General features: G+C 47.1%; 1 protein-coding gene across 1 annotated transcript in view; it reads right to left on the minus strand.

Annotated features, from left to right (window-relative positions):
- LOC110490894 (collagen alpha-1(XI) chain) overlaps positions 1 to 14941 on the minus strand; it is a 178696-nt gene that overhangs the window by 147738 nt on the left and 16017 nt on the right. Inside the window, exons 4-8 of the mRNA XM_090199066.1 lie at positions 13439 to 13601; positions 7087 to 7212; positions 5024 to 5128; positions 3169 to 3279; positions 2214 to 2498 (exon numbers count right to left, since the gene is read on the minus strand). Of these exons, the coding sequence (XP_090055192.1) occupies positions 2214 to 2498; positions 3169 to 3279; positions 5024 to 5128; positions 7087 to 7212; positions 13439 to 13601 (790 nt within the window). The remainder of the gene's footprint in view (positions 1 to 2213; positions 2499 to 3168; positions 3280 to 5023; positions 5129 to 7086; positions 7213 to 13438; positions 13602 to 14941) is intronic.

Raw genomic sequence — 14941 nt, forward strand, 5'->3', positions numbered from 1 at the left:
GTGGTGGTTATAGGATGGAGCTGGGTGGTGGTTATACTTTTGGATGAAGCTGGGTGGTGGTTATAGGATGGAGCTGGGTGGTGGTTATAGGATGGAGCTGGGTGGTGGTTATAGGATGGAGCTGGGTGGTGGTTGTAGGATGAAGCTGGGTGGTGGTTATACTGTTGGATGTAGCTGGGTGGTGGTTATAGGATGGAGCTGGGTGGTGGTTATAGGATGGAGCTGGGTGGTGGTTATAGGATGGAGCTGGGTGGTGGTTGTAGGATGAAGCTGGGTGGTGGTTATACTGTTGGATGTAGCTGGGTGGTGGTTATACTGTTGGATGAAGCTGGGTGGTGGTTATAGGATGGAGCTGGGTGGTGGTTATAGGATGGAGCTGGGTGGTGGTTATAGGATGGAGCTGGGTGGTGGTTATATGATGTAGCTGGGTGGTGGTTATAGGATGTAGCTGGGTGGTGGTTATAGGATGGAGCTGGGTGGTGGTTATAGGATGGAGCTGGGTGGTGGTTATATAATGGAACTGGGTGGTGGTTATAGGATGGAGCTGGGTGGTGGTTATAGGATGGAGCTGGGTGGTGGTTATAGGATGAAGCTGGGTGGTGGTTATAGGATGAAGCTGGGTGGTGGTTATAGGATGGAGCTGGGTGGTGGTTATAGGATGGAGCTGGGTGGTGGTTATACTGTAGGATGAAGCTGGGTGGTGGTTATAGGATGGAGCTGGGTGGTGGTTATAGGATGGAGCTGGGTGGTGGTTATAGGATGAAGCTGGGTGGTGGTTATAGGATGAAGCTGGGTGGTGGTTATAGGATGAAGCTGGGTGGTGGTTATAGGATGGAGCTGGGTGGTGGTTATACTGTAGGATGGAGCTGGGTGGTGGTTATAGGATGGAGCTGGGTGGTGGTTATAGGATGGAGCTGGGTGGTGGTTATAGGATGGAGCTGGGTGGTGGTTATAGGATGGAGCTGGGTGGTGGTTATAGGATGGAGCTGGGTGGTGGTTATAGGATGAAGCTGGGTGGTGGTTATAGGATGAAGCTGGGTGGTGGTTATAGGATGAAGCTGGGTGGTGGTTATAGGATGGAGCTGGGTGGTGGTTATACTGTAGGATGGAGCTGGGTGGTGGTTATAGGATGGAGCTGGGTGGTGGTTATAGGATGGAGCTGGGTGGTGGTTATAGGATGGAGCTGGGTGGTGGTTATAGGATGGAGCTGGGTGGTGGTTATAGGATGGAGCTGGGTGGTGGTTATAGGATGAAGCTGGGTGGTGGTTATAGGATGGAGCTGGGTGGTGGTTATACTGTAGGATGAAGCTGGGTGGTGGTTATAGGATGGAGCTGGGTGGTGGTTATAGGATGAAGCTGGGTGGTGGTGGTAAAAGAAGTAGAGACAGGGAGAGGTAGAGTTGTAGTAGTGCTGGATCTGAGTATGTGTTAGTGTGTACGTGTACATACGTGTTAACGCCTGACCTCCATATAGAGGACAGAAACACATTCACAGACTGAAAAGTGGGGTGGATGTTTCAAACTAAGACAGGCTCCACAAACACAGCATGACAATGACAGACAAACTCCCCATGACAGACAAACTCCCCATGACAGACAAACTCCCCAAGACAGACAAACTCCCTAAGCCAAGACAAACTCCCCAAGACAGACAAACTCCCCAAGCCAAGACAAACTCCCCTAGACAGACAAACTCCCCTAGACAGACAAACTCCCCATGACAGACAAACTCCCCAAAACAGACAAACTCCCCGAGACAGACAAACTCCCCAAGACAGACAAACTCCCAAAGACAGATAAACTTCCCGAGCCAAGACAAACTCCCCAAGCCAAGACAAACTCCCCAAGACAGACAAACTCCCCAAGACAGACAAACTCCCCAAGATAGATAAACTCCCCATGCCAAGACAAACTCCCCATAAGCACTTCGCTACACTCGCAATAACATCTGCTAACCATGTGTATGTGACCAATAAAATTTGAATTGATTAGATTTGACAGACAAACTCCCCATGGCAAGACAGACTCCCCATGCCAAGACAGACTCCCCATGCCAAGACAAGACACAAACTAGAGCAACAATGAATCTGAGGTGAGAGCCTGTAAGCTGGAGTGGGACTCCACGACCCTGGTTCATACACACACCCCTCGGTCAGTTCATACACACACCCCTCGGTCAGTCTAAGTTCGGAGGAGAGGGGTGCAATACTTACGGCAGTCTGGGCGAGTTCCTCCGTTTCCGCGGGAACCCCCAGCCCCACCTCTTCTTCGGCGGTACCAGTGGGGTTGGGTAGCTCATTGCCATTCTCATCATACACCTCATACTCATACTGCTTATTGTCCAACTCGCCCCCTAGGTCATACTCCTTAAAGTCATACTCGTCCACTCCGGGGTCCACACTGTCCAGGCCAGCCTCGGGGGCGGCGGGGGGCTCCTGACCCAGTGGGGTGGCTCCAGTGACCACGTAGTCACCGGCAACCATCTCCTCCTCCGCTGCCTTATGTTACCCAAACAGGGGAGCATTGATGGGATGAGGCGGGTGGAGGGATGAGCAACGGAGGGAACAGGGTTGTTAGTCAAGCAGGTGGGGCATAGGTAGCTAGAGCAGGCTACAGTCTATGTAATGTTATACAGCTTTAGCCTTACCAGGTCAAAATGAATCCGGCATTGTGACACGTGGTGAACGCTATGGCAACGTGGTAACACCTTATTCAAGTTCCATTTACTTTAGTGGAAAATCTGTTTGTTGGTGAGATATTGATACAACTTCACGAGTGTGTAATTATAGCTATTGTTTCATGTACTGCATGTCTGTGTGTCGTTATGTTGAAGACTGGTCTATTACAGTGAGGCACACTGTAAACTATTGTCTGTGACTCTGTGTCATGTATCTGAGACTAAATGTCACTGGATAGCATTAAGGCGGATTGAATGAAATGATGCATGACATATTGCTTCTGATGTTCAATCTTCTCTGTCCAACGGTTCTGCCATTGTCAATAGAAAAGTTCAAAACAGAACAATTGCTTTTGAATTGTTTTGTCTTTGTTATTTCATACCATATTCTTCCTTAGCTCATAGGTCTTCCTTGTCTCTTACACGTTCCAAATACTGCCCTTTCTTTCTTATAATAAAAAGTAAATAAAATATGAAAATCTAAAAGTTACCTGGTTCGGTCCACCGGTGGCAATGGGAGACTGAGTCTGAGTATCCTCTACAGTTCCGTAGTCAAGCTCACTGTCAGTATAGTCAGTGTATTCTCCGTCTACATTGTTTAGCTAAAGTTGTGTCGCACCAGGAAAAAAGGAAAGAAGGAGAAGAACAGAGAAGCAGGTTAACACAGAAGGAGCAGTCTGTTCAGCTGGCTCTAACTCTGCTGGGTCTAGAGAGAGAGAGAGAGAGAGAGACAGAGACAGAGAGAGAGAGACAGAAACAGAGAGAGAGAGAGACAGAGAGAGAGAGAAAGAGAGCGAGAGAGAGAGAGAGAGAGAGAGAGACAGAGACACAGAGAGAGAGAGAGAGAGAGAGAGAGAGAGAGAGAGAGAGAGAGAGAGAGACAGAAACAGAGAGAGAGAGAGAGAGAGAGAGAGAGAGAGAGAGAGAGACAGAAACAGAGAGAGAGAGAGAGAGAGAGAGAGAGAGAGAGAGAGAGACAGAGAGAGAAAGAGACAGACAGAGAGAGAGAGAGCGAGAGAGAGAGAGAGTGAGAGAGACAGAGAGAGAGAGAGGGGGGAGACAGACAGGTAGGAAGGTGGAGGTTAGGTATAGCTTCCAGTCTAGCATCACAGATTTCCATCCAGAAAATGTCAGAGGAAGAGATCTGAATGTGATCTGATGTTATTTATTTTTTACTGGTACTGTCACCACTAATACTCCGCGCCAGAACTACACCGACCGCTGCTTGATAGCCATTCATCTGTGTCTTCTTCTTAGCGACCGCTAACCTTTTTATCTGCTGGCTTTCTAGAGGCCAGGAACATTAGGGGCTTTTAGCCTTAGACTTAAGAGACTTTCGGGCCCTTTTCTTTTTCATGTAGACACTACGTTTCTTTCTGTGGAAAAAGGTGATAGTGATCGAAAAACAAGACGACACTGAGAAGGCTAAAAAGATGCCTGTTCACCCCACTGCCTGTTCACCCCGCTGTCATCCAGAAGGCGAGGTCAGTACAGGTGCATCAAAGCTGGGACCGAGAGACTGAAAAACAGCTTCTATCTCAAGGCCATCAGACTGTTAACCAGCCATCACTAACATTGAGTGGCTGCTGACAACATACTGACTCAAATCTCTAGCCACTTTAATAATGAAACATTGATGTAATAAATGTATCACTATTGACTTTAAACAATGCCACGTTTAAATGTTAAAATACCCTACATTACTCATCTCAAATGTATATACTGTACTCTATACCATCTACTGCATCTTGCCTACGCCGTTCGGCCATCACTCATCCATATATTTTTATGTACATATTATTTTTCATTCCTTTACACTTGTGTGTATAAGGCAGTTGTTGTGAAATTGTTAGATGACTTGTTAGATGTTACTGCACGGTCGGAAGCACATGCATTTCACTACACAGAAGCACAAGCATTTGGCTGCACTCGCATTAACATCTGCTAACCATGTGTATGTGACCAATAACATTTGATTTGATTTTATCAGAGGAAGGGTGGGGGTTGAAAGTAAACATCAACACCAGAAATTGTTTTCAACCTGAGACACAAACCTGAACATAAGACAAACCAATCAAAAGCTGGCATTCGCCACGTGTGAGAGCAGAGGGCGGGCCTTATAGCTACAATAAGATTACAAGTTTGATTGACACATCAAGACATACAGTAAACGGTAGAGTAGAGGGTGGGCCTTATAGCTACAATAAGATTACAAGTTTGATTGACACATCAAGACATACAGTAAACGGTAGACCACAAAGAGTTGGGAAAGGGGGGGTATGGCACAAAGGATACAGTAAGACACCACAGGACAAAACAAGTATCTTTCTTCAGTGTTTTGTTTACCTGTGGGTCACTACCCGCCTCATACTCGTCTGTTGGAACAGTCTCTCCTTCTACTTCAGAATAATCATAAAACTCACTGTAATCTAAGTCATCGGTAGTAGTGTACTGGAGGGGGAGAGGTAGAAATGTTAGCGTTAGCATGTTAGCGTTAGCATTAGCTTAACAGAGAAAAATCAATTTCTCGGCAAAAACAAAAGGCGATATAAACATAACCTGTACTGTACATATTATGAATTAAAACCTGTCTGAAAATAACACTCATTAGATTTGCATTATCCAATAAAAAAAAGATGAATAATCTTGTACAATGTAATTAGAACGTCATATTGTATAAGTCATCAAAGTATTGTCTCCAACGACATGCTGTGTAGCCTGACTGTCAACGGAAATGCATAGCTGACGCTTGTTTATAAAACTGATGTGTAGCTGCACAGTACATGACAATACTTTCTTACTATAGGAATATCATTAATCAGTGATAACTAGCTCTGAAAGGTAGACTCAGCGAAATGACATTGCCACGAGCAGCACCGGAGATATGGAGATGAGTGAGATCGAAGGTGCATGGGTTCTGTTCACACTGTTACAGCCTGATAGCCAGGGGACCAAAAACAGTAGAGAAGTCGAGCCTCGTGCTTCAACACTCTTCGTTGTCGCGGACATTGACCCACTATGCTGTTTACTTTCTGCATCTATGTGATATCGCTGAGTCTACTTTTAAACAACACAACTACAAAGCAAAGTAATGGGTTAAGCATCAGTTGGCCATAACACTCTAAACATGAAAATAAATACTAAGACCAGCACTGATAGAGTCCATAGAGTCCATGTAGAGCTACAGTTTTATAAACAGGTGGGGGTGTTTTAAAAGATAATACAAAGCTGAGCTGTACATCAGGGAAAGCTATGAGAAGTACCAGCTGCATGTAGTAAAGCTGAGGGTTGGTAGTGGAACCTGGCATTCATAGCAATGGTTGGATTTATATCCTACAGCACTTACATCTGAAGCAGACTAGATGAATGACTGACTTACTGAATTGGGGCGGCAAGGTACTACTATACACACCCCTCTCTCTAATGATGTTCTAAGACACACCCCTCTCTCTAATGATGTTCTAAGACACACCCCTCTCTCTAATGATGTTCTAAGACACACCCCTCTCTCTAATGATGCTCTAAGACACACCCCTATCTAATGATGCTCTAAGACACACCCCTATCTAATGATGTTCTAAAACACACCCCTATCTAATGATGTTCTAAGACACACCCCTCTCTCTAATGATGTTCTAAGACACACCCCTCTCTCTAATGATGCTCTAAGACACACCCCTCTCTAGTGATGATCTAAGACACACCCCTCTCTCTAATGATGCTCTAAGACACACCCCTCTCTCTAATGATGCTCTAAGACACACCCCTCTCTAATGATGTTCTAAGACACACCCCTCTCTCTAATGATTTTCTAAGACACACCCCTCTCTAATGATGTTATAAGACACACCCCTCTCTCTAATGATGCTCTAAGACACACCCCTCTCTAATGATGTTCTAAGACACACCCCTCTCTCTAATGATTTTCTAAGACACACCCTTATCTAATGATGCTCTAAGACACACCCCTCTCTAATGATGCTCTAAGACACACCCCTATCTAATGATGTTCTAAGACACACCCCTCTCTAATGATGCTCTAAGACACACCCCTATCTAATGATGTTCTAAGACACACCCCTCTAATGATGTTCTAAGACACACCCCTCTCTCTAATGATGTTCTAAGACACACCCCTCTCTCTAATGATGCTCTAAGACACACCCCTCTCTCTAATGATGCTCTAAGACACACCCCTCTCTCTAATGATGTTCTAAGACACACCCCTCTCTCTAATGATGTTCTAAGAGAGATGACTGACTTTATATGTCCTGTGTGTCTGGGATCTATGATTTGGTACATAACGACTAACCCTCAAGAGCTGGCACTGCCAGAATGGGTCTTGGTCCACTCACTTAAACTGGGGGCCAGTGGGTCCCCCCATCCAGGGGGGCCCTCGAAATACTGACCTGATCTTCAGGCTGCTGGGCCTGTAAGGAGTGGCCGTGGGGAGTTTCACAGTCAGGGCTGTAGTGTTCACAGTAGTCATAAGCTGCTTTAGGATCGGCCACAATCAGCAGCTGCTGGATGTCACCCTGCGGAAAGGAAAGGAAACAAAGAAGGATTAGTTGTGGCTAAGAGTTAGCAGATAGACACAGTGTGATATTGTATGTACCGATGTTAAAAATCTAACACAAACATTTAAAAAGGTTAAATAATATGTTTAACTTTACTAACAAATTTGATGACTATTGATCTCTGGACTAAAGCAAAAAGCTAACTATCATCAGATCATATTCACAGGAAATGAGGTGATAGCGGGAAGAAGATAGACAGAACATCAAACCCATATGTCAGAAAACAGGTAAACCCATCAGCCTCTAAAAGAGACACAGTGATTTAGAAGTCTCAGACTTCAGTGGTAGTAAGGGAAAGGGAATGCGATTCTAGCCTACTCATTAAACAGCTTGACACATCACCACAGGACACTCATCCACAGGACATTCATCCACAGGACATTCATCCATATCACATTCATCCACAGGACATTCATCCACAGGACATTAATCCACAGGACATTCATCCATATCACATTCATCCACAGGACATTCATCCACAGGACATTCATCCATAGGACATTCATCCACAGGACATTCATCCACAGGACATTCAAGCACAGGACACACATCCACAGGACACACATCCACAGGACATACATCCACAGGACATTCATCCACAGGACACACATCCACAGGACACACATCCACAGGACACACATCCACAGGACACACATCCACAGGACATTCATCCACAGGACACACATCCACAGGACACACATCCACAGGACACACATCCACAGGACACAGAGAAAAATCAAGTTTAGACACTGGCTGGGTAAGTACATTATTATTCATACCACGGGGGTTTACCAAGCCAGGCAGCAAAATCAAACAAACATGTACCATCAGGAAGACAAACAGAAGACACACCTGGAATCCATGTGTGCTGTCTGACCAGCGGGAAGAGCAAAGGTAGACAAACATGGATGGATGTGCAGTATTGACAATCTACAGCACAGCAAGCTGGAGGACAATCACCGAATCAACCTGAGATTATAAAAATGTCAGCCGAGATTGTGAGGCACTGCACTGTTGTGACAGGAAATAAGAACAAAAGGCAATGCAGATCTCATTAAACCTGCTTCCTGAACACCAATTAACCTGCTCCTGAACACCAATTAACCTGCTCCTGAACACCAATTAAACCTGCTCCTGAACACCAATTAACCTGCTCCTGAACACCAATTAACCTGCTCCTGAACACCAATTAACCTGCTCCTGAACACCAATTAAATCTGCTCCTGAAAACCAATTAAACCTGCTCCTGAACACCAATTAACCTGCTCCTGAACACCAATTAACCTGCTCCTGAACACCAATTAACCTGCTCCTGAACACCAATTAACCTGCTCCTGAACACCAATTAACCTGCTCCTGAACACCAATTAACCTGCTCCTGAACACCAATTAAATCTGCTCCTGAAAACCAATTAAACCTGCTCCTGAACACCAATTAACCTGCTCCTGAACACCAATTAACCTGCTCCTGAACACCAATTAACCTGCTCCTGAACACCAATTAACCTGCTCCTGAACACCAATTAAATCTGCTCCTGAAAACCAATTAAACCTGCTCCTGAACACCAATTAACCTGCTCCTGAACACCAATTAACCTGCTCCTGAACACCAATTAACCTGCTCCTGAACACCAATTAACCTGCTCCTGAACACCAATTAACCTGCTCCTGAACACCAATTAAACCTGCTTCCTGTACACCAATTAAACCTGGTCCTGAACACCAATTAAACCTGCTCCTGAACACCAATTAAACCTGCTCCTGAACACCAATTAAACCTGCTTCCTGAACACCAATTAAACCTGCTCCTGAACATCAATTAAACCTGCTTCCTGAACACCAATTAAACCTTCTCCTAAATGGGCGATGAAATCCAACTGGTATTGGTAGAGATGTTAACTTCTGAAACAGTTTGGGTTTTCGGGTTGAGGTGGGAGGAGGTAGTATACTCCGGGATACTTTGAGGGTACTCAATGTGAGTGAAATCAGGTGCACCTTTAAAAAAAATTATCCCCTTTTCCCTCCCCAATTTCATGGTATCCAATTGGTAGTTACAGTCTTGTCCCGTCGCTGCAACTTCCCGTACGGACTCGGGAGAGGCGAAGGTCGAGAGCCACGCGTCCTCCGAAACATGACCCTGCCAAGCGCCGTACTGCTTCTTGACACACTGCTCGCTTACACCGGAAGCCAGCCGCACCAATGTGTCACAGGAAACATCTTACACCTGGCGAACGTGTCATCTTGCATGCGCCCGGCACGCCACAGGAGTTTCTAGAGCATGAAGGGACAAGGACATCCCGGATGGCCAAACCCTCCCCTAACCTGACGATGCTGGGCCAAACCCTCCCCTAACCCGACGATGCTGGGCCAAACCCTCCCCTAACCCGACGATGCTGGGCCAAACCCTCCCCTAACCCGACAATGCTGGGCCAAACCCTCCCCTAACCTGACGATGCTGGGCCAAACCCTCCCCTAACCCGACAATGCTGGGCCAAACCCTCCCCTAACCCGACGATGCTGGGCCAAACCCTCCCCTAACCCGACGATGCTGGGCCAAACCCTCCCCTAACCCGGATAACGCTGGGCCAAACCCTCCCCTAACCCGGACAACGCTGGGCCAAACCCTCCCCTAACCCGGACAACGCTGGGCCAAACCCTCTCCTAACCCGACGATGCTGGGCCAAACCCTCCCCTAACCCGACGATGCTGGGCGAAACCCTCCCCTAACACGGACAACGCTGGGCCAAACCCTCCCCTAACCCGAAGATGCTGGGCCAAACCCACAGGCCCCAGGGTGGAGAGTTAACTATATCCACAGACCCCAGGGTGGAGAGTTAGCTATAGCCACAGGCCCTAGGGTGGAGAGTTAACTATAGCCACAGACCCCAGGGTGGAGAGTTAACTATAGCCACAGACCCCAGGGTGGAGAGTTAACTATAACCACAGACCCCAGGGTGGAGAGTTAACCTTAGCCACAGGCCCCAGGGTGGAGAGTTAACTATAGCCACAGGCCCCAGGGTGGAGAGTTAACTATAGCCACAGGCCCCAGGGTGGAGAGTTAACTATAACCACAGGCCTCAGGGTGGAGAGTTAACCTTAGCCACAGGCCCCAGGGTGGAGAGTTAACTATAGCCACAGGCCCCAGGGTGGAGAGTTAACTATAGCCACAGGCCCCAGGGTGGAGAGTTAACTATAACCACAGGCCTCAGGGTGGAGAGTTAACAGGTAGTGTATAAACATCCATACGCTAAGCCTTGTCCCTTGGGAAAATACACCTCTCTCTCTCTCTCTCTCTCTCTCTCTCTCTCTCTGCCAATTCATCAGTTCCACAATAAAATAACATCCCAAATAATACTCACTGTAGACCAGGTTGGTATTTAATTAAGTCCTTTCTTTATCTCGTACTTAAATCCAAAACCTAAACAAAACATCTAAGGGACCACCTACTGCCTAAACTAATGTAAATACCACCCCAGAGCAAAAAACGATATTATTATAAGCCATGTTTAAGTTGATTACCTGTGATCACATGTCACCTATTTCACACAATCAGTAGACCGTGAAAGCCAGGATTGGCCTGCAAACTGGGCATCAGCATTGAAGCTGTGTGCCAAGGAGTCTGGAAGGGTGAGGGAGAGGTGGGGTGGAGGGATGGAGTGGTGGGGGGTGGGGTGGGGGGATGGAGTTGTGGGCGGTGGGTGGAGTGATGGAGTGGTGGGGGATGGGGTGGAGGGATGGAGGGGTGGGGCGTGAGGTGTGGGGGATGGAGGGATGGAGGGGTTGGGGGGGGTGGAGAGATGTGGGGGGGTGGGGCGTGAGGTGTGGGGGGTGGGGCGTGAGGTGTGGGGGGTGAATGGGATGGAGGGATGGAGGGGTTGGGGGGGTGGAGAGATGTGGGGGGGTGGGGCGTGATGTGTGGGGGGTGAGTGGGATGGAGGGATATAGGGGTTAGGGGGGGGGGGTGGAGAGAACACAGGAGAGATCAAGCTGAGATCAACCTGGGGTCTAAATTAAGTTGACACGCATTTCCTCATTTGTCACCCATACACCAACAGAGAGTGGCTTGAACCCTGCCTAGAGTCAGCTTTCATTAGGACATGCCTGAGTGAAGGCTGTCTGTACACAAACACGGACCAGAGACAGAGACCCCAAGTCCAGGCCCAGACTGGGGACAGACAGACAGACACAGGGCCAAAGACCCCCCAAGTCCAGGCCCAGACTGGGGACAGACAGACAGACAGACACTTTTAAAGAATGACCAGGCATCCTCAACTGACGGGATGAGGTCAATATCCTTCCAAGATACCCGGGCCAGGTCGATTAGAAAGGCCTGCTCGCAGAAGTCTTAGAAAGGCCTGCTCGCAGAACTGTTGCTGGGACTCTTGAGCGTGCATAACTATTCACCCCCCAAAAGTCAATACTTTGTAGAGACACCTTCTGGGCCGGGACTTGGTGTCTCTGGTTCTTGCCCTGTATCTGTCTGTCTGTCCCCAGTCTGGGCCGGGACAACAGTGAAGCACGGGGGTTGCAGCATCATGTTGCGGGGGTGCTTTGCTGCAGGAGGGACTGGTGCACTTCACAAAATAGATGGCATGAGGAAGGAACACTACGTGGATATATTGAAGCAACATTTCAAGACATCAGTCAGGAAGTTAAAGCTTGGGTCTTCCAAATGAACATAGACCCCAAGCATACTTCCAAAGTTGTGGCAATATAGCTTAAGGACAACACAGTCAAGGTATTGGAGTGGCCATCACAAAGCCCTGACTGACCTCAATCCTATAGAAAATGTGTGGGCAGAACTGAAAAAGGCCAAATTAATTTGATTGTTTGATGTACAAACAAATGAGACGTTTCTCGTATTCTAACCGAAAGAAATACAGACATTACATCTCCGTTGTTCAGATTCTAAAGAGACACAACATCGTATAAGCCAATAAACTTTCAGAGCATACCATTTTATTCATAGTTAAAAATGAACACCCTAGGTAGGTGCAAGAATGAATGCTATGTATTTCACACAGCCTCCTCCTGCATGTTTGTCTCTATGTCAATGAGTCATCAAGTCACACACAACCAGAGCTGATTAAATATCAACAAAGACGAACTGCAACTGATACAACGACATCTGGATTCCTCTTAAAGTCAACAAGGGCAAAGATACACTGAACAAAAAAATATTAAATGTTACTATTATTCTGTCACATTGTTAAAATAAAGTGGTGATCGTAACTGACCTTAGACAGGGACTTTTTTACTAGGATTAAATGTCAGGAAATGTGTAAAACTGAGTTTAAACGTATTTGGCTAAGGTGTATGTAAACTTCTGACTTCAACTGTTTAAGGAAATCAGTCAATGTAAATAAATTCATTAGGCCCTAATCTATGGATTTCACAAGAATACAGATATGCATCTGTTGGTCACAGACGCCTTAAAAAGAAATGTAGGGCGTAGATCATAAAATGATTCAGTATCTGGTGTGACCACCATTTGCCTCACGCAGCGCAACACATGGAGTTGATCAGGCTGTTGATTGTTGGTCTATGAAGTTGCTGGATATTGCCGGGAACAGGATCACGCTGTCATACACATTTATGCCAAATTCTCAAAAACGAGGAGGCTTATGGTAGAGAAATGAATATAAAATTATCTGGCAACAGCTCTGGTGGACATTCCTGCAGTCAGCATGTTATTAATTGCACGCTCCTTCAAAACTTGTGACATCTGTGGCATTGTGTTGTGTGAGAAAATTTCACATTTTAGAGTGGCCTTTTATTATCCCCAGCACAAGGTACACCTATGTAACAACCATGCAGTTTAATCAGCTTCTTGATATGCCACACCTGTCAGGTGGATGGATTATCTTGGCAAAGGAGAAATGCTCACTAACAGGGATGTAAAGACATTTGATAGAAATAAGCTTTTTGTGCGTATGGAACATTTCCGGGATCTTTTATTTCAGCTCATGAAACATGGGACCAACACTTTACATGTTGTGTTTATATTTTTGTTCAGTGTATTTGTGCACCTCTTTTACTCCCACACACAACAGATTTGAGTCATTGGTGTTCCAGGCTTATATGCGCTATGCATCATTAGACTGGGGATGAGGTTAACATCACCATGTTACAGCAACCAAGCAGAATGTACAGCCCAGCATCCTATCCAACATCCTGTCTTTACCTGGAAGACGTCTTCGTCAAGGATCCTGGTTCCGAACACGGTGATCCCGTCGGTGTTGACGGAGGCACGGTCACCCCTGAGGAGGGGTTTGGTGATCTTCTGTTTACAGTCCACGATGACGGTGACCGTCTTCTTCTCCACACTGATGGCCACACGATGCCACCTGTTAGAGGGGACAAGAACAACACAGAGAGGCATGGTTAGATACTGTACATTCAGATTAGACTGCTGCTAAAAACCCTGCTGTGACCAGACTGAATGGTGCGTTCATCCAATGAAACAGCAGGTTTTAACCAGACTAATAAAAACCTCCACAAACAGACAGAACACTGTTTGCGTCTCAAAAGGAAACCCTACACCCTATTGACCATAGCACTAAAAAAGAGGGTGCCATTTGGGACGAACTCAAAAGGGTTACCCGACGTGGCCACGCGTGTACCCAACACCTCCTGAGCCCCCTCCAGGACATTCTGGCCTCCACACTCTGTTTAACACTGGATTATACTCATTAAACTCCAAACTTAATCCTCCTTCTGGGTTACTCGGCATGACAGACGTGTTGAACATTGTGGAAAGTGTGTGTCAGGAAAGAGCAAGAGAGAGCTGGAGGCGCACAGTCAAAACACTGTCCTGAGGAAGAGGATCCGGAGGAGAAGAGAGGAGGAGGAGACTGAGAAAGGAGAAGGAGGAGGAAGAGGACTAATCCCAGGATCATAACCCCTCCTATCCCCTGTGCTGCAGCCCAGGACCCCCCTAACCATAACCTCTACTATCCCACATACTGCTGCTACTACCCAGGACTCCCCTATCCATAACCCTTCCTATCCCTTGTGCTGTAGCCCAGGACCATAACCCCTCCTATCCCCTGTGCTGTAGCCCAGGACCATAACCCCTCCTATCCCTTGTGCTGTAGCCCAGGACCATAACCCCTCCTATCCCCCATACTGCTGCTACTACCCAGGACCCCCCTAACCATAACCCCTCCTATCCCCCATACTGCTGCTACTACCCAGGACCCCCCTAACCATAACCCCTCCTATCCCCTGTGCTGTAGCCCAGGACCATAACCCCTCCTATCCCCCATACTGCTGCTACTACCCAGGACCCCCCTAACCATAACCTTTCCTATCCCCCATACTGCTGCTACTATCCAGGATCCCCCTAACCATAACCTCTCCTATCCCCCATGCTGCTGCTACTACCCAGGACCCCCCTAACCATAACCTCTCCTATCCCCTGTGCTGCAACCCAGGACCATAACCTCTCCTATCCCCCGTGCTACTATCCAGGACCCCCCTAACTATAACCTCTCCTATCCCCCATACTGCTGCTACTATCCAGGACCCCCCTAACCATAACCCCTCCTATCACCCGTGCTACTACCCAGGACCCCCCTAACCATAACCTCTCCTATCCCCTGTACTGCTGCTACTACCCAGGACCCCCTAACCATAACCTCTCCTATCCCCTGTGCTGCAACCCAAGACCATAACCCCATCCAAT

This window comes from Oncorhynchus mykiss, chromosome 15 (assembly GCF_057628025.1).
Source record: "Oncorhynchus mykiss isolate SJ-2025 chromosome 15, ASM5762802v1, whole genome shotgun sequence".
NCBI lineage: Eukaryota > Metazoa > Chordata > Actinopteri > Salmoniformes > Salmonidae > Oncorhynchus > Oncorhynchus mykiss.